The sequence below is a fragment of the Pezoporus flaviventris genome, unplaced genomic scaffold (genome assembly GCF_033815535.1).
Source record: "Pezoporus flaviventris isolate CSIRO_AGI_PZ_B2104156 unplaced genomic scaffold, CSIRO_AGI_Pfla_v1 ptg000013l, whole genome shotgun sequence".
NCBI classification, from domain to species: domain Eukaryota; kingdom Metazoa; phylum Chordata; class Aves; order Psittaciformes; family Psittacidae; genus Pezoporus; species Pezoporus flaviventris.
The window spans coordinates 24,173,268-24,192,865 of NW_026892561.1; the positions used below are offsets into that span (position 1 = coordinate 24,173,268).

The 19,598-nt window shown below is 37.9% G+C and overlaps 1 protein-coding gene across 12 annotated transcripts in view; it reads left to right on the forward strand.

Annotated features, from left to right (window-relative positions):
- ARMC9 (armadillo repeat containing 9) overlaps nt 1-19,598 on the forward strand; it is a 71,911-nt gene that overhangs the window by 35,872 nt on the left and 16,441 nt on the right. For 5 of the 12 annotated variants that reach the window (XM_061452253.1, XM_061452243.1, XM_061452248.1 and 2 more), the window contains 9 exons: nt 805-895; nt 1,744-1,867; nt 3,579-3,718; nt 4,531-4,607; nt 6,561-6,635; nt 7,724-7,814; nt 8,745-8,803; nt 15,285-15,392; nt 16,574-16,689. In XM_061452253.1, the coding sequence (XP_061308237.1) occupies nt 805-895; nt 1,744-1,867; nt 3,579-3,718; nt 4,531-4,607; nt 6,561-6,635; nt 7,724-7,814; nt 8,745-8,803; nt 15,285-15,392; nt 16,574-16,689 (881 nt within the window). Of the gene's footprint in view, nt 1-804; nt 896-1,743; nt 1,868-3,578; nt 3,719-4,530; nt 4,608-6,560; nt 6,636-7,723; nt 7,815-8,744; nt 8,804-15,284; nt 15,393-16,573; nt 16,694-19,598 lie in introns of those variants that run through there. The other 7 variants (XM_061452247.1, XM_061452252.1, XM_061452245.1 and 4 more) reach the window with 4 other exon arrangements.

A 19,598-nucleotide genomic window follows, 5' to 3' on the forward strand; every position in this document is an offset into this window, starting at 1 on the left:
AGCAGTATTTCCATGAATTTAGAATGGATTGTTACCTTTCTTTAGAAAGGGGCATTGCTGGCCTGTTGATTGTGAAAGGTTGTTTCAGTCACTGATAAACCAATGCTATTGCTAACAAAAGTGTGAATTTTTTTTCTCTTGTAATAGTGAATTTTGTGCATGGTTGAATTCTTCAGTTGTTGGAAGCGGTGGGCCTGCTTGTTATGTTGTAGCCTCCATTGTCATTGCAACAGTCACTTGTACTATTACTTAAAGGATTATTTAATGAATGATATGGTTTTCTCCCTGTGAATTTCTGTAAGAGGGGAGTTATGTATAAGTAATGCCTGAAGTAAAACAGATTGTAAATAGCTTGCAATGTGGTATTCTTGGTAAGTTACTAAGCTGCTTTCTCACCCTCTTAGTAGTCAAACAAAAGCATTCAGGTAACATTACAGAATTTACATTTATCAGTAAAATTAGGAGTTTGTTGATTTTTCTTGTCACTGACTAAATACTCATTTTAGATATCAGCTTTAACTGATAACAGTGTTGTTCATTTTAATTCCCTCCCTACACCTCAATGGTGTTTTAACCAATTGAGCTGAGGAGCTACAATTTTCTTTCTTTTGCATCTTTCCCTCAGCACCTATCAATAAAAACGGTAACTGGGAAATTTTAAATTATATTGAGAGTATTTAAGGTATCAATATGTATACAAAGATTGTTGTGAAAATTTAACAAAGCTTTTAAAACATAGAAGACTTGCCTTGGTTTTTTTCCTCCTTTGGTGATTTTTTTATTAATGTTTGTTTCGTTTTTCAGAGAAGTGTCCTCAAATTATTACATTCTACAAGTGTGGTAGTCAGGCAGTATATGGCAAGGCTCATCAATGCTTTTGCTTCACTGTCAGAAGGTAAAGATTTGCTTAAAAAAATCATATAATGTAATGCTGGCTTATAGGTACTTCACAAGTGTGTGTCACTGCATGTGGAAATTTAGAGCCTTATTTGCACCATTTTTCTAGGGATTCACTGTCTTTTGTTACATGCAATTTTTCAGTATCTGGAAAGTTTTAATTTTGACACTGTATGTTCATCATTTCTGACTTCTTTTGATGATTTGTGGTCTATGTGAGAACTTACCCAGGGGCTGCTTTTGATACAGTCCTCAGTCTCTTCATGAGAGTTAAAGAAAAAAAAAGGTAATTCCCCATTAATTAAAGGTCCTGTAGGCAGAGCTGCTACCAGGCTGTGTACTAATAGTTAGCGCAGCTGTTTTTTCATCTTCCTGGTCCTCACCTGAATAAACTTTGTGCATCACTGCTAACTGTTTGGTTGCATATGTACGCAGCTTCATATCTCTGCCTGATGTAAATTAGCCCGAGATTTGGTGCTACTTAAGGAGCTAACTATTGCTAGGAAACTGAAATGCCATTTCAGTCAATACCAGGAGGGCACCTAGTTTCTTGAGCAATTTGGACATACCTGTTGTTTTCCAAGAGTGTACAAAACTGTGATATAACAGAAAGCATGCACTGAAAGAAGAGCAGTGGATTCAGTGTGAGCTTCTGATGCCCCAAGTATCTAGATTAAATGCAACTGCTCTTCTAGACAACTCATTTGTGAAGGTGTGTTTGGGTCTTGGCACAAGATTGTTGTTTGTCAAGAAGAAACTGAGGTCAATATGCTTACTTTTCCAAGGAGAAGGAACTTTTCTGTCATAAGCTGATAGTATCTGTTCTTTCATCACTTTTTGCACCAGGTCGTGTCTACCTTTCTCAGAACCCAACATTGCTGCAAATGCTGGAGGAGAGACTGAAAGCTGAAGACAAGGACTCCCTTACATGGGAGAATGTTCTTGGGGCTCTGCAGAAATTCAGCCTCAGGTGATGAAAGTGCAGCACACAGTGGTGACAGCTGGAGAGGAAATACAGGCTAGCTAGGCTCTATTCAGGGAGGAAAGAAGAGCACTTGATTTTCTTATAACAATCATCAGAACCTCTGGTGACTGTTGAAAGCAGAGTCACTTGGTAGGGAGAACATAGTTTTGCTGACTGAATTAACCTTGACCTCCTGTCAAGACTCAAGTAAATGTACATCTCCTGCCATAGCCTTGTGTGCTTTATATGTATTCCTTAACTGAACAAAGTGAGAATCTTAATGTAGAATGTTCTGAAGAGTCTACGTAGAAAAAAAGAGTTGCATTACATTCCAAAGCATAAGGTTTTCATTATTCTTTCTGCAAACATTTTTCAGGGATTTCATCTTCATCCTGTTGATCCTCTTTCCTGGAGATGTCTATGCATGGGCTGTCTTTTTTCTTATTTTTGCATTAGAAGCCTGACTTAAATGCCCATCATAAAATAAATGTCACGCAAAAGCAGTCAAGGGCATGATGTTGCTGTCATTTATCAAATAAATATGATCTAGGAACTCTGTTTTCACAATACTCAGGAGGAATATTCAGCCCTGAATAGTTAACTAAATGTAAGGAGGTAGATGGATGTGTTTAGTTCTTGTTATTTTTGTCTAAATTAAGACTGTGTTGGGTTTGGGAGGGGTTGAGGTTTTTGTTTGTTTGTGCTTGTTGAAGAATGAGGGCTGTTTTTGGATTTGCCTCACATTGAACTTGTGTAGATGAAGCACATTTACATGTGCTGTGGGTAATATTCTGCACTGCTTCCTGACATGATACCTTATACATCTTTGTAATAAAAGAGAATAAATCTTCATAGCCAACTGCTCGAAATCCTAAACCAATCTTGGAGAAAATTGTTTTTTCTGTTAAAGCAGTTGTCAATAGTAAAAGTTAGTTGAATTTTGGGGCGTAGGCACTAAGCTACTGAAAATAGAAGATTTTTTACTTCTTAAAAAATAACAGTAATCTTTTAATTTTACAGAACACTCATTCCAGATACTTGGGCTTATAATCCTCTGGCCTTGCTCCAACAGCTTCATGTCCTTCTTATGTTGGGGAAACCCACCTCCTTTGACCTGCTGGTCATGCTCCTTTTGATGTAGTCAGGAGTTGAAAGAATTTGTGATTTAAGAATCTTCAGAGAAAAGAGCAAATAGATTGAAGCAACAAAATCTCATTTTTCAAATCAACAGTATAAAAATGCTATAGTGCTATGTTTACCTATAGCAGAAACAGTAATTAATTAGTTTTATAGGTCTGTTGTGTACAACTGACTTTTTTTTTACCAATTTTAAGACAATTGAAAATGCAATTTTAGGACTTAGGAGCCCTACAAAACAATGTAGAAACTGACCTTAGCAGTTAGCACATTTAAAAAAGCAAAACACAAAAAACTGCACCCATACAAGAATGTGTTTTAGTCCTCTATACCTATGGGAATCTGTATGTTCAATTTGTTTAGGCTTTGTTAATTCCTTAGTTTAAATATTCTACCAAAATGGGTAGTTGTGGGTTGTTGGTTGATTTATTTTTTTTTGTTGACGGACTAGTGTATGGCAGGTAGATGAAGTAGAGTTTTAATGTGCTTATATTAGCTATAAATGTATTTGAAAGCTATTCATGCTGTAGTCTGTTTTTTGTGGGTTTTGTTTGTTGTTTGTTTGGTTTTTTAATCCTAGGCGTGCACTGCAGTCAGCAATGATCAAAGATGGGCTCATTTTCTGGCTGGTTGATGTTCTCACGGATACAGATTGCCTGTCTGATTACACCCTGGCGTATTCTGTTGCCTTGCTCATGAATCTTTGTCTGCGGAGTGCAGGTGTCTTACATTTTGAATTACAAGCTAATTCCAAGAAATGGAAAAGGAAGGTTTTGAGTCTGTGTTTATGATATACCTGGTTTCTTTCAACTGATTATAATTAGTTGCAAGGATTCACATGACCAGAGATATTTAAGTGTTATAACCAATGCTTTGGAGCAGATCTTTTTTCCAAGAATCCCAAACTATGGAGAGCAGCTTCACCAAAATCTAAAAAATTAATAAATTGGTTAATCACCAGAAACCTCTAAGGTTCAATTCTTGGTTTTTATTCATATGTGAGTCATTTTTATATTCCAGGCACACTTTTCAAAGGACACTTTATACTTGTATAAGATATTTGTGTATCAGAATGAAAGTCAGAACTGAGTTGATGAGCAATGGCAAGAAGCTTAAGCTTCACCTTGTAGAGTGAAATACTTGCATGCTTCACTTCTGCAACACAGAGATTCCCCCTACAAAAATAAGGTCCTGCCTATGTGCAAGAGACTTAAAAGGAGCTTAAAGTAAGTTTTCTTTTATAAAAGAAAGTAATTTAAGGGTGAAAAATTAACTGCATGCCATAAGCAAAACTAATGCCTGTTAAATTTTTTTTAAATCCCTTTGTGTTGCTTCCTGACCAGCATTACAAGTGTATAAATCCAGAGTAACTCCACTGATTTCACCTCAGTTGTGCTGAGCAGCATTTGGCAGGAACAAGGAATAGTATTCTCTATGTAAATTATGCTTAGTACTGATTTTAAAAAATAGCAAAGGAGTTTAGTCTGATGTCTTATATTTTTTTCAAGCATATTTGTTTTCTCACTTTGCAGGAAAGAATATGTGTGCAGAGATTGCAAACCATGTGCTCAGAGTTCTCTCTGATCTTCTTGGCCACGAGAATCATGAGGTATTTGTATGACTACATTTGGGTTAATGAAAAGGTGGAAAGAAAAATTAAGGAAGAAATGCAAGAAAGTAAATTGGTTTTGCTTCCCTTGTCAGACCCTCATGTAATTAAGTTGCATGAAATTTTCCTGAAATTCACAATTGTGTGAATTTTATTTTGTTGGGTACTGGTCTTTCTAGACATAATTATGTCTTCCTTTAACAAATGTTGGCAGCTAAGAATGATTCTTTTAGGTGCATAGTTAACATGCAATCCATGTGCCTTCTTGATCACAGTTTCTGATGCTGTTTACATGTTGTCTCACACCAATCATCTCAAGCTTAACTAGTTCATGTGATAAACAATGTGTGGTACAAGCCCATTATGCAAAACATCAGGTGCAAAGAAGCAATTTTTTTTGTAGTTTTAAGGAATATTAGAAGATGGTACACTTGTGACATTCAAGCCCTAATATATTTTTATCTACCACTTCATTTAACCTGCCACTTAACTCCTTTGAGGTTTCTTTTTTGTCTCCAGACACACTTGCATCTTAGATGCTAAATTAAACTACCAGAGAGGAAAAAAACTGAAACAGATTACTTATTTCTACCTAACACTTTTCAGCACATCACTATGGTATCTGCTATCTGCTATACAAAGCATTGCTTCAGCTGTCTCTGCAGAGGGGCACTGCTTTAACCGTGGAGTAAAATTCAGGGCAGGAGAAAATGCAGGCAAATATCATATGAAGATGAAATCAGGGAGGCAGTATTTTAACCAGGGTATTCTACGATGAATGTGCAAGGTGTCTGGGGACTTGAATAAAAATAATGTAAACTTAGGTGCCTTATGTTTATAACACAATGATTGTATCATCAGGGTTTTTATTCTGAAAATGGAGAATGAATTACAGTCAAGTGTTTAGTCCATGTTCTATGAAATCATTAGGTGTAGACCAGTTCTTTACTAGCACTGTTTTAAATAAGATGAAACTTGGCATACCTTTATTGGACTCTTCCACTAGCTTTGTTTTTATGACTGATCAAAGTTTAATACAATACATACTAACACACAATAACATCCCAGTCTCTAGACTGAAGTACTTGGAAAAAGCTACTGTACTGTTGAAGTCTGTGCCTTAGAATGACCTTGAAATTTCTTTCAGAGGGTACATTCTTACAACCTAGTTTGCACCAGCACATCTGATAGAAGGTTTGTTATCAAAGTCCAGGGTAGAAGGCTGTCCAGAGAGCTTTCTGAGAAGTTGTGGAATCCCTGTGTAAATCCCAGTCCCTTATCTTTCCTTGCTTCCCCTGCTCCCAGCCTGGCTTATTCTTTGTTTCCCAAGAATGTAGACAGAGGGTGAGTGGAAATTTTAGTGCTCCAAAAGTAACTGGCCACTACAAAAGATCACATAAGTGCTGATAAAACTAGTTTGACAGATCTGGTGGCTTTAACTAGCCGTAATACAGAGCTTTCATCCTGGCTCTTTTTCTGCCTCTACTGAAGGATGGTATACAGGTAGCAGAGTGAGAGGATGTTTGAACCTGTTACAGCCACAATGCCTGTAGCCTGTTTTGAGTTCATGCTGTCAGTCTTGTCCCTGTTCTTTGTCCTCTTTTTTTGTACTGCCACTAGTGTTTGTCAGAAACTAACCTTCTTCTCCATTTCTTTTTTTCATTTTTTCTTTTTTTTTTTTGTTTTGTAAGGCTAGGTCAGTTTACAAGAATACAGCTTCAGAAGGCTTGTGGAGGAAATCGACATGCGGCAGTACTGATTTAAATCAAATATATGAAAGTATATTTACATCCTAAAAGTTGACCGCTTCCCAAGTGGGAATTTTTGCAAGTGCGGGCTAGCCTGATTACATTCCTTGAACGTAGTTCTGCACTTCTCTCTTAAATTTTGGTTATAGGCAACTGGGGTGAACGTAAGAGTTTTTCTTATGGTATGATTATTTCTTCCTCTTAGATACAACCATATGTGAATGGAGCACTCTACAGCATTCTTGCCATCCCTTCTGTCCGAGAAGAAGCCAGAGCAATGGTAAGAAGTGCTGCTTTGCATAGCAGAAACATCAACGCATGTGCCAGATGGCATGTATACAGGTACCTGTTGCTCAGTGTGCAGCAGGGTTGTGAGGTAGGAGCCATGGCATTTTGAGAAGGGAATCCCCAAGAGGCTCTCCACTTTTCACACCTAGTATTCAGGCAGGTATGAATGTAGGTCACAAACTGCTATATTTGCTGGTCTTTTCCCAGAAGTGAAGCCCCAACAGTGTGAAGGATTCTGCCTAAATTATAAATTAAAGGTGTTATTTTCAAAATAGTCTTGTCCATCTAGCATTTCATAGACTGGCTTAGGAGATGCTTCCATGTGACCTGCTATTTCTTCCCTTTATTTAACTCATTCTGCACCAGCAAATAATCACTAAGAGGATGCGTTCCTCTTGCTGCTTTTCTTTCTGCCTGGTAATAGACATAGTTAGATGGTGAAGGCGGCAGGAGGGAGGTTTAAGCAAAATTGGGAACTTATCCCCTGTGAAAGTTAGTCTAATGGTAATGAATGTGTTTTAACTTCTGGATTTAAGGAAGCTGTTCTTGGGATAGCAGTGTAGATTTTTATCTTAAGAACTAACCTAGGGAGCTATGCAAACATAATTGTTGGCAGATGTGTTACCTCACAGAGCACAGAGGACTGGAAGTCATCTTAAATGATTAAAGATGCAACATCAAACCTGTAAGGGGCCATAAAGAGAGAAACTGAATTTAAGAGAAGGTCAAAGTTTGTCCTGCTTTTTGCTTTCCTTCTCTGAACCTTGCACTGTTGTATCTGTGAATGCAAATTTTCTGTTGACTACTGTGTGCTGAGTTCAGAAGTCAGAAGCAGCAGATCTATTGGAAAAAGTTTGCTGTTCATTGTGGGTACTTCTGCAATTAAACCTAGAAGCAATCCAGACAGCATATTTCTTTGGGAAGCGTGTGGACAAAATGGAGAGCTTAGAGCTGGATGCATTGGTTTGTTTCACACTGCCTCTGTTTTTCTTAACAAAAAAAGAAATGTTTTAGCTAACAAAATACTCTCACTGTGATCACATGAAATGCTAAACTAGCAATGTTTTCCGCTATATCCAGGGAATGGAAGAAATTCTGCGCTGCTTTGTCAAGGAAGGAAATGCAGAGATGATCCGACAGACTGAATATATAATCAGGCAGCTCAATTCAGGTCAGAAGAACAGATCTGAGCTGTAAATCTTTCACAAAAGCCATAAGAAAGCTCATGTTTTTACTTGGCATTGAAACTCTCAGAGAATAATAATAGTGTGATGGTCTGAGAGAGCGTGAATAGTGAATGTCAGGATTTGAATGTCAGATGTATTTTAAAATATCCTTTTGTACTACAATTATAAAGAAGAAATAAAAGGATGAGTAAGTCCGATTCCAAAGTTTTGGGACTCTAAATAGAATGACCTTGACTGTTTGCTTTCTTGCCAGTGGCCTCACAGTAATGAGAGACTGCTGTCAACTGCAAAAATAAACAGGTGATACGATTTCTTTTTAAAAATGCTTGTTAAGCACTGTATTGCCACTGTACATGAAGTTGTTCATGAAGATTATAGAATTGCTCCTCTTCTGCCTGTGAATGCTATTTTTAAAAGGTTTTGTCTGATCAGTGAGTAGAAGTGTTGAGGGTACAGATTTCCAGTGTAAGCCTGGCTGCTTTTTTCTAAGGAAATAAGTTTTTCCAAAAGTTCCAAAGTATTCTGTGCAAGTACTATCTTTTTGTGTCTCAAAGCAGTATAATACTGAAGAGTTTGTAGTGAGAAGTAGAGTCTTTTATTAAAAATTTGTTGAGAAATAGACACACACTTTCATTCATGCCTTGTCGGTAAATACACTGAGATGCCGTAGTGGGATTTATGAGGAAAGAGCTGTTCCACAGTGTTTCTGTTTCTGCCATTTTCCAAAATATGAATTGATTTCAATTTCTAGAATGCTTTATAGGAGCAAATAATTTTGCTAGTTGTCTTGAATAGAAGGGGATGTCTATATAAGAAGCAAGCTGAATCTTACCCTTTTAAAAGAGGGGCAATAACTAGAGATTCTATTAAGTTGTACATGTACTCTTAAAACATTTTGTTTTGCTTCTTTCTAGAAGAGCCATTAAATGATGGTATTGTGTCTGATGATGAAGAGGAAGAGAACAATAAGGAAGTAAGTATAAAGGCTTTCTGGCACCTTTTAGAAAAATCCTTAGCCTTCTAAACAGAAAATATTTGTGTCAGTAAATCAGACTTTTTGATTTTGGTGGGTTTTGATTTTGTTTTTTACTTTTATTTAATTATTCCTGCAGTGACAAGAACATTGGATCTGTTTCCATTATCTTTTCTTCATGAAGCCCCACTCTTTTATCTTGGCAAATCACCTGTTGATAACTGTGGATATCTAAAGGATTATAGCTTGAAATAAGTAAAGAGATGAGTTACTGTAGCCGTAGAAATCTTGCTTTAAAGTACACCCATTTCAGCAATTAAAAAGAAAGGAAGCAAATGAACCAATATATTACGGAAATAGTTTGTAAGCAGGTTGTCACTACTTTTAAAGGTGTCATAATCCGTTTGGGGTGTGATGACTTCTTTTGCTGTTTAGAAACTTTGAAATGTATTTCAAAAATTGTCTATATGTAATGAAGGAAAAGAGTAATTACAAATGAAAAAATAAGTCCCATAAGAGAATAAAATTTTAAAAATTGAGAAAGCAAGCATGAGAAACTATCTAGTAATAAATATAAACTGGTTAGCTGTCTATTTCCAACTCTGCTAGTAAGTGCATTTTATACCAATACTGAAGTGTTTTTTAAGAAGCTGTCTTCAGAGAGTAATGGGTTCCCAGGTGTAGACAGCACAGCATATTCGATCATCTGAGTTAACAAGCAAAGCCAGATGTAAATTACGTGAGGGAAATGTTAAACCCAATCTTCGCTGGTGATGTTGGCCATTGCTACATTACCCTAAGTGCATGGAGGGGCAGGGAGGGGGTAGAAAATATACTGTACAGGCAGTTAACATGGGAGTTTTAACTGAAAGAAGTCTACCACATACCATTTTTCTTTTATTGGAAAGTGCTATATGAGAAATCTGAAAGAAGAGCTATATCTCCTTGGAGCAGTGTTTGAAAATAGGTGGGTGTATAGGTGCACATGTATGTGTATCTATATATATATCGTGTATTTACCCTGAAGAAGTCAATGACGTTGAGAGTTAGCGATCTCTGCAAAACCTACTTGTATTAGAAATATTTACTGAAAAACAAGTTTTCAGATAAAATGGAAGGTTTTTGTCCTGAACCAGCAAAGAATAAGACACATAAAACTTACCAAGTCAGTTGCATCCGCATTGTACTAGCTTGTTGAACATGAACACAGATGCTAGTGAACAGCGACAACCATGCTACAGTCTAAAACTTGACTGTTACTCCAGAGTGACTGAATGCATTTTCAAGTGCATGTTGAGCCTTTTGTTTTGAAAGCAGAGAAAAACGTGAATATCCCAGTTGTAATAGGTGTGGTGTGCTCTCAGCTGCCATGGGGTGCAGCACCTTGCAGGATCTAGCCTTTGCCTGGCAGTGTCCTGGGAATTTTTGCACTGTTTGCATTATTTACCCGGTTTCTGTGTTGTGGCACAATAGGTAGTGAACACGTGAACTAATTATAATTACCCTTTGTGACTGCCTAAATTTAGAGCTGTGTGGAAATTCTTAAGTTTGAGGCTACAAGGAAGTTTTTTTTAACAATTGGCTCTCCCCATTTTGTTCCGGGGGGTACATTAAACAGTTTTGGTTGCGTTTTGTTTTATTTTTTTCCTAATAGGATTAGATTAGTGTACTTGTTCCACTTCCTGCAGTCCTGTAGTGAGTTTTCTGTACTCTTTTCCACTTGTCACACCCAAAATCAATGCTTGCTATGCAAGATGGGCTTTCTGGGGATTAATAATTTTTACTTAACTTTGTTTAATATGCTACTTAACACCTTTAACTCATGTTCCAAGGGTTGAAGTGTTTTAGGTGTGTCATGAGAATCCAAGGTGGTGGTATTTTCGCTTGTACTATAGTATACTTCTTTGAAACATGCAGTGTTCTGTTGGCAAAGCACGTAGATAAGGAGCTCCTTTGTGAAAGGTGTGACATTAAATTGTATGATAGTGTTGAACACTTTCATTAATTTACCTGCTCTTGGGAATTGAAGGAAGGTGAATTCTCCTATTCAGTCATACCACCTACACAAGTTGCTGCTGCTCCCAATCCCAGCCAAGGCTCTAGATCATATAATTTTGGAATGTGTTTTTACTACTGAACCATTATGTGATTAAAACGAAGTTCTGTAGCTTCTTGTTACTTGACTCAAATTTTGAAACAGAGAAGTGTCTGATTCCAATTTTCATTAGCTTTGCCACTGTAAGAAAAAGTCTCATTAAGCCAATTTTAAAATTGTTTCCAATGTAACATTAATTCTGGCAGATTATAAATCCTTACTGCTGCTGGGAACTGTAATTCCATTCTGCTGCGAGAATGCCTGGTTTCTTAGTTCCTAAGCTTAGAAAACATAATTTACAAACAAAATGGCAGCAAAATGCATAATATTGTTACTTTGTTAAATAAGCAAGGATTTGTTGACTTACTGCATCAAGGCTTGGAGCCCTTTTGTATTTTGGAAATGCAGTGAGTTTATTGTTTGATGGGGTTCTGTGATAACATCTGATGTGATCTGGCAACAGAAAGTTTTGGAAAACAGTATCAGAAGTCTTGCCTTTATGTAACTTTTAAACTACTACAGACTGAATGTATTTCAGAATATGGCCATATATTGCCAATTTAGTGACATGCAATTAAACTGCTTACTCGTATTACAATTTGTTGCTTATCCACTCAGTACCAGTATTTGTACCTTCACAATTTAAAAAGCAACAAAAAGACACTGTTATTCAGACTTAGTTTGCTGCTTTTGCCCCAGGTTTTATTGTTTCCAAGAGCATGCAAAGGATCCCCATGCTATTACTATTACCTTTCATGGGTTATTTTTTGTTACTATTTCTGTTTAATTTAGAGTTGTTCAGTTCTCTCTTGCTTTTGATTGTGTAGTAATGGCTACTTTCTCCTAAACACTGCTGTCGAGATGTGGTTGAGCTTGAAGGATAATTCTGGCATTTCCAAGGGCATTATACACTCAGAAATTTAATATTCTGTGATGTGTGACACTGGGGCAATTAAACTGAATAAAAAATGTCTATGTTTCCCGTATGTGTTATTCAGAAATAAGTTTTGGGTTTGTGTGCTGAACTTTACATTAACTAGCGTAGAGCTCAGGATGCACCAGCTTCTGGAGTACATACCCACCTTTGGTACATTAGCAGTCTGGGGTGTGTTGACATCCACAGGCACAGTGCATATTTTCTGGCGCTTAATATTCTCTTGACTGTTCTGTTAAATACTAACTTGTCTTCAGTATTCGCTCTTTACATTTGCTTTTTATTTGGCTTAGACCATCTTTAAAAGCTGCTTGTAAAAGGGAGTATATGATATCATAGCTTTAATTCAGAAGTTTAGTTACAAACTTGAGCTGTGTTAGGTAATTGTACAGTGACAATTTATCAGACACCTTGTGATCCCACATCATTCAGCACCTGGCAATAAAATCAGTAAATGGTGGTGTGAAAATACACTTCAGCTAGAGAGTACATCAAAAGAAGGAGAGCTTAATCACAAACCTAGTCGCAGGACTTCAAGCCATTATATTAAAGAACTTTGCTGCCAACATCTGCTGCAGCCAGTGAGCAATGGTGAACAGGGCACCGTGTTATTTCAGCAGTGGAATGATGGCATGTGTCAAAGCCCTTTTTCAGTGCAGGAAGGCAGAGGAGGGACACATTCAGGCTCAGCTACCTGGCATGTTAAATAACGTCGGGGAGCAAGGTGGCAGTGGGAGGTACTTCCCAGAAACTAGAAACTGGTGTTCTCTATCTGACAAGATGTGTCAACAGAATACTGGAAGAGGTGGTGAACCTCTTGGTGAAGTGTGAGGAGAAGTTAAATACATCATGAATGCAGAGAGCTGGATGAAAGAATGGGGTGATATTCTGGCTGTGATGTGTAACAGTCTCCCCAGGCACAGTGTAGGCAGTCTCTTTTAAAGCATCCTTAAACAAAACTGTTATCTTTGGATGCTGTATTAGCATACCATATAAAAAAAAAAAAAATCTACCGGACTATAAAACTCATCTTTGCAGTTTTTAATTAATTTTTCTTTTTTTTTTAATACAGGATATTGTGGAGCTTGGAGTGTGGTTTTGTTTTGCTTGATGCAGATAATTATTGACTAGTTTACAAGTGTTTATCTGTGGTTTTCTATTATCTGGGTTATTTTGCACACCTACCCAGCTTCCCAGGTAATTAGGAGCTGATTGTAACTTGTCTTGGAGAGAAAGGCAGATTGAACATCTTCCTGAGGTCCTATACAGCCTCATCTTGTATAGCTGAGCAGTGAAAGAATAGATATTTAGGAGGATGCAGAGGATTAGCAGTCTGGTATTTTCAAGGCACTGACGGAAGAACTAGACTTTTATTAAAATGGTACATGAACAAATAATCATGGAAAAAATTTACTCTAACCCATAGAACACTGTGGATTATTGGCAGTGTTTCTGTAACTGCTTCAGTTGTTCACACACAGGCATCTAATGTCTCTTAAATTTAACTGCAGCATCAAAAGCACCTGCTCAAGCCTGATGGATATGACTTGAGACCTCTGGGAGGCTTGTGCCCTTTCAGAGCCACAGTGGAATACTAGGCAGGATATTTCAAAGAAGAATTGTATGGTGGTGTGGGCTACTGAATTGAGCACCTTGTGCCTGTACTTTTTATCTCTGCTTGACGCCTGTGAATAAGGAGGTGATGAGCAATGAGAATAACTACATCAAAATAAAAACTATGGTTTTAAGCCATTTGTTGCAGAGATCATTAAACTTGAAAAAAGGCAAGCCTGTAGAGCTGTGTGGAAGCCGACACCTACTTCATTTGGGCGATGGCAGTCCTGTTATTTTACACAGGACAAAGACTGGAATCAGTCAGGCATTTCCATTGTAGGAAAAACCTTCCCTGTACACATTTCCAACATCTTTTTTCCTTGTGCTGTTTTTGTAGAGCACTGTCCAAGCATCCATATTATTGGCTAATCTTTGTGGCAGAAGGCATTTCTTAATTTGGCTATTTAAAAGTATTTGAGTCTGAATCTCACTAAAGTGAAAGTGCTTTTCATTTTGTTTGTGCTCCAGAGCTCATCAAAGTTCAGTGGCCATTGTTTTTAATGGAGCTTATGCTACACTCTCTACATTACTTCCACGAAAGATGAATCACCCATAGTTAAAGTAGAAATAGGCACAAGAGAGTGAATTATTGGTACTTTTCACTTGAGAAGTTGGTTAATTACATTTGATTTTTATGGAATAAAGTCAACAGAGATTGTTGCCTTCTTGTAGAGTATTTGTATGCTAAAGTACTGATTCCAAGAATTTTGTACCAGCCCGATACTGTAAGCTTTAAAGCTTCCTTGCAAATCTGAGTACGTGGTGCTGCTGCTGCTTCACATTGCTCTAGAAAAATTCCTGTTGGACACCCATGGTCTCACCTTACAGGAGCCACTGCTTGAGGAGTGATTCTGAATGAACCTCAGTAAGGATTTTTTTTTTGTCTTAGGTGATTACGCATTATGCCTCTATTTCTTGAAAATGAGTAAAAACGTTCAGGGTTTGGTTGTTTTGGTATTTTTTGTTTGGTTTGGGTTTGGAGGGTTTTTCTTGGGGGGGGGGGGTGTTCTTATTTTGTTTTTTCCTTCTTGGGAAACAAAAGGCAATAAATTATTTCAGTGTTTTTGTCAAGGGAGAGGGATATACCACAAAGTGCTGAATATCCATATGGACATTTTGATCTCATGGAATGCTAGCATTATCTTCAGGAATGTCTATGAATTGTATTAAGGTGCACTTACTTTATTTTTACTGCTAGTTGTTACAGTCTAACTTAAATTTATGCTTTTATTACTTAGAGGGTACTGACACGTAACAAAATCCAGATAAATTTTCTATCAAGTTTCCTCTTTGCTTGAGTGATAACTTCAAACTTTCTTGTGCCTTTTTTCTTTCTTTTTTTTTATTTTTGTTTTTTTTGTTTTTTGCCTGTGCTTTATGACTAAATTGACTTGGGCAGATCTGCAAAAACTAAAACTTCAGATTTCATATCAGCTGCTTGCTGAGGACAGAGCATTGTGTCTCTTCAGACTAACATGCAATTTTCAATAGAGATACTAATGACTGAGATTTTTCCTGAGCCTCTATTAGGTCAAGCAAGGAATAATTGTCTGAAGCAGAAATTTGAAGAACAACTTCTAAAATGCATGCTGTACATTTTGGCATAGACTTAGTGGAAAAAGTGGTGGTTTTTTTTCTTCTCTCGGGATTCTTTAGTTTCTGGTTATATAGAAAATTTAGGTGAATGTGTCTTTAGATGTCTGCTTTTTTGGTGTGAAATGCTAGTACATTACCACTTACATGTGCAGTGCATATCAAAATTACTACTGAAGTGAGAACTAAATTTGAACTAAAAACCTCCTGTAAAGTGGGCTCAAATAACATGCATGTTGCTCTGGCAGGAGGACCATGACATCATGGAGGCTGATCTGGACAAAGATGAGGTTTTGCAGCCTCAACTGGGAGAGCTTACAGGAGAGAAGCTGCTAACAACTGAGTACTTGGGAGTGAGTACCACTCATTAGGATCTTGAAATAAATTATTTTGCTGGATTAAGTGCTTAATTTCAGTAATTTCATCACTTTCTAAAACAATTTCTTCGATCTGTTGCTGGAAGAGCTGGGTTCTACCTGTATAGCAGTCCAGATCTTTTTACACCTGCTGTTTAGATGAAGTAGAATAAGTTTGAGAAAGGTTCACAGGAGGTGGTAGGTCTGTGGCTTAATAATAAGCTAAAGCCAGCCTTAGGGTTCTAGTGCTACATCAGTGACGCTGTGAGCACACAAAGCAAAGTGCTGAGAAAGTTAATAGTGGAACACTCTGCTGGTCTAAAATGATTTTGACAAAAAATTGGGGAAAAAAAAGAAGTTGAAAAGTTAACTGCTCCTGGAGGCATTATGCCAGATCAAGTATTGTACGTCTTACCTCAAGCAGCAAAAAGCCATTAAGTAAAAAAAGCATAAAGTTTGCATGAGTGCCATTTAGTGTGCTGTGACTAATTTGAGATGTTCAGAGGGCTGGAGCACCTCTCCTGTGAAGACAGGCTGAGAGAACTGAGGTTGTTCAGCCTGGAGAAGGCTCCAGGGATACCTTAGAGCAGCTTCCAGTGCCTAAAGGAGCTCCGAAGAAATCTGGAGAGGGACTTTTTTACATGGGTATGTGGGGATAGGACAAGGGAGAATGCCTTTAAACTGAAAGAGGGTTCATTTAGATTAGATATTAGGAAGAAACTCTTTACTGTGAGGCTGGTGAGACACTAGAAAACAAGTTGCCCATAGCAGTTGTGGATGCCCCATATCTGGCAGTGTTCAGCACCAGGTTGGTTGGCTTTTGAGCAACCTGATCTAGTGGAGCAACCTGCCTGTGCAGGGTGGGTGGAACTCGATGATCTTTAAGGTCCCTTCCAACCAAAACCATTCTATGATGCTGTGACTATATGTCTTCTGGACCTCAGAATCCATAGGTCTGCCAATGCTGATGATGGAAATGTGACCCAAGATGAGAGGTCATGGAAAGGCCTACAGTGATTCTGGGCACCACTTTATCTAGTGACATTAAAATGCAACTTAAGTTTCTGATGCAGTGCTCCTATAGAATTTTCTCTAAGGCTTCTGTTACCTGTTTTTCAACTGCATTCTTTTCTTGGGCCCCCCCTTCTCCTCTCATTTCTTTATTTTCTGTGTATCAGATAATGACTCATACTCCAAAAACCAAGAAGAAGGTGTTTCCTGGTGTCCATCAAAGTACAGATGAACCTCTCCAGAGACCTGTGACGCCTGGTTATCATAGAACTGTGTACCCACTGTAAGTCCAAACAAATGAGACCAAGTTGGATTCTTTTAAGCTACTTAAAAAGAAAAACAAAAACAACAACAAAAAAAACCAACAAAAAAAAACACAGCAAAAAAGCCTGATAAATACACAATCCGCTTTCTGTACCTGAAAGTGCATTGCCATTGTCATTCCTTAAAGATAATTTGAAAAAAAGAAAGGAGAGGAATACTGTAAGGAGAGGAATATTGTAAGCAGAGAAAGGTCCATTGGCTGAGGTCAGTACTTAAAACTATTTTTTAATTTTCACTGATCAGTTTTATTTAAAATTGCTTTATATCCTGTGTGTTCACAGTCCTTTCTGTGTGTCTAAACTGCCTGTGATCTTCCACTTTGTAAGCAAGAAAGTATATATCTCTGGGGAGAGTTGCTAGCCACCCATAGGAGGACAGATTAAAAAGAAAATGGGAAGGCAAAAATCTTGTTATGTTGGATTTTCTGCTTTGGGAGAAATATATTTTCCAGCAAGAAGGTGTGTGACACCTTGCTTTTGGTGTGATTTGGGTCAGAAATGGAATTGAAAATGGAATAAAGAGATCTTACAGTATAGAGCCTTGAATATGCTCTGTCTTCTGTTACAACAAATATAGCTTAATTTTTGAAATGAGGCTTCTCCTTTTCACTGTCCTGAATGAGGAAACAAAATACCAATGAGAGCTCAAATTTAAATTTATTTTTTACTTTCAGTTGCATACAGTTTTGGATTTGATCAAATACAGGCAGCTACAGTACAGGCAGCAGTTTATCATGAGATTTTAATGTTTTCATTTCTGCAGACACTTAAGCTGAGAGCCTACATGCCACTCTAACCAAGTACAGATAATAGTACTCCAAAGTCATGGTGTTGGTATAGCCAAGTATGTTAACATGAATGGGTAACCTGAAATACAACATTGTAATGAAGTTGGAATGTAGAGGCATTTCTTAGAAGAATGTATTAATCCTGAAGACTGCCCCATGTCATCCCCTCTGCCACTCCTTGCTTTCTTGTTCATATTTTCTACTTCTTAAAATATATTTCTTCCTCATTTTAATGTGGAAGATCTCTCTCTCTTTCTTTCTTTCATTCTTTCAGAATATTTTGTCTTCAGAAAAGAGCATTTGGCTATCCCAGGGTATATTTGGAGTTCTTACTTTGTGTCCTTCCTCACAGTGGTCAGCTTTTGCACTATTATAATGTCCGCCGCTTTTGCAAGCCTCTCCCAATATATTAAATGCGTGTCTGTTTTTGTGTAAGAAGAAAATAGCAACTAGTTAATATAAGCTTATGTTAGTAGCACAGTGATTATCTAATCACTGCTAGTCCTCCAATCCTCCAAAAGAATTGCAAGCCTTAAAAAAAAAACAAAAAACAGGCTAATACATGAGTAAACATACAGTGCCACTTTACTGCAGGGTCAGCGTTACCAGGTTCAAGGTCCCACTTTACCTGCCAGTATTTTGCCCATGGTGGGTTAGGAGACCGGACTGATTCTGTGGAATCGGCTGTTAGGGTAGCCTTAGGACTATTTAGAAAGCATTTTTCAGGAGCAAATCTTAGTTACCATCAGAGTGTCTAACTATTACATTCCTGCTCTATAAGTGGAGGGAAAAACAAGCTTGTGAAAATGAAGTGACTCACGTGTGGGAAGTCAAAAAAACAATAGCAAGCCTGGGGAAGTGGCTTTTATTTCCTGGTGCCACGTAGCACACTGCAATTTATGCATCAGAAATAATCTCTAGAAGAGATTGTGTTCATCTCTACCACCACCATCTACCCAGGCAGCACGTTTACTTAACAGTATCCTGGGATACCAAGTGATGCTAGTTCCATATTTTGTCAAAACTTGGATCTCCTTATGAACAAATATGCAGTTCATGCCTCTGCAAGATGGCTTCAGGTCACTGCTGGACTGTCATGATTTAACTCCAGCCAGCAACTAAGCACCACACAGCCACTCACTCATTTCTTGCAGTTCCTATGCTGATCATGAGGTTCTATGGTATGGAATAGCCCTTTGGCTAGTTCAGGTCAGGAATCCTATCTCGGCTCCCTCCCAGCTTCTCGCGTCCCTCCTTGCTGGCAGAGCATGGGAAACTGAAAAGTCCTTGATTAGAGTAAGCCCTGCTCAGCAGCAACTAAAACATCAGTGTGTTACCAGCATTATTCTCAGAGTAAATCCAAACCCACAGCACTGTACCAGGTACTGGGAAGAAAATTAACTGTATCCCACTGAAACTGGGATAGTATCCACCCCTTATTCCATACCCATCATGCCCAGGTCCCACACATTCCAATACACCACCACCTTTCCTGGTCTTTTGATATAGATACACAGATACTGTTCCCTTAGTCTATGGGCCGTCCCTATAAAGCATCTGTTGAGTTCATTTAGTCCATGAGTTGGGCTCCATCTTTCATAACAGTCTTTCAGGGCAGAAAGATGGTGTTGGATTGTTGCATGCTGAAGCCAATTCTGATTCTCTTACTGCTACTCTGATCCAATTTCATCAAAATGTATTCTTCACTAATTTGGGTGATTTTTACTGTAATACCCTTGATACAGCAGTCAAAATGGAGTCGGATTCAGGTCCCCGAATCCAGAGTGCTGCAAGGTGTCCAGTGCAGTGATGTGCATGTAGCCACCACAGAAGTGAGGATATTCAGTGTTATATAGCAATTAACGTCATGCAATTTAATTCATTGGCTTTTCTCATCCTGAAGTCCCCTTGAGGTATACATCAGAATTCCCTATCCTTCTGCAGAACCATACTGGTTCTGGTAGCTGTGTGTCTAAGAGATTTGTTAGTTTGATGGTATAAAGCAGTCTTTACAGATTGCTTCACTCTGCACGCTAGGGAGGAAAAATGTAAACAGCAGAAATCCAACATAGTGAAAATAT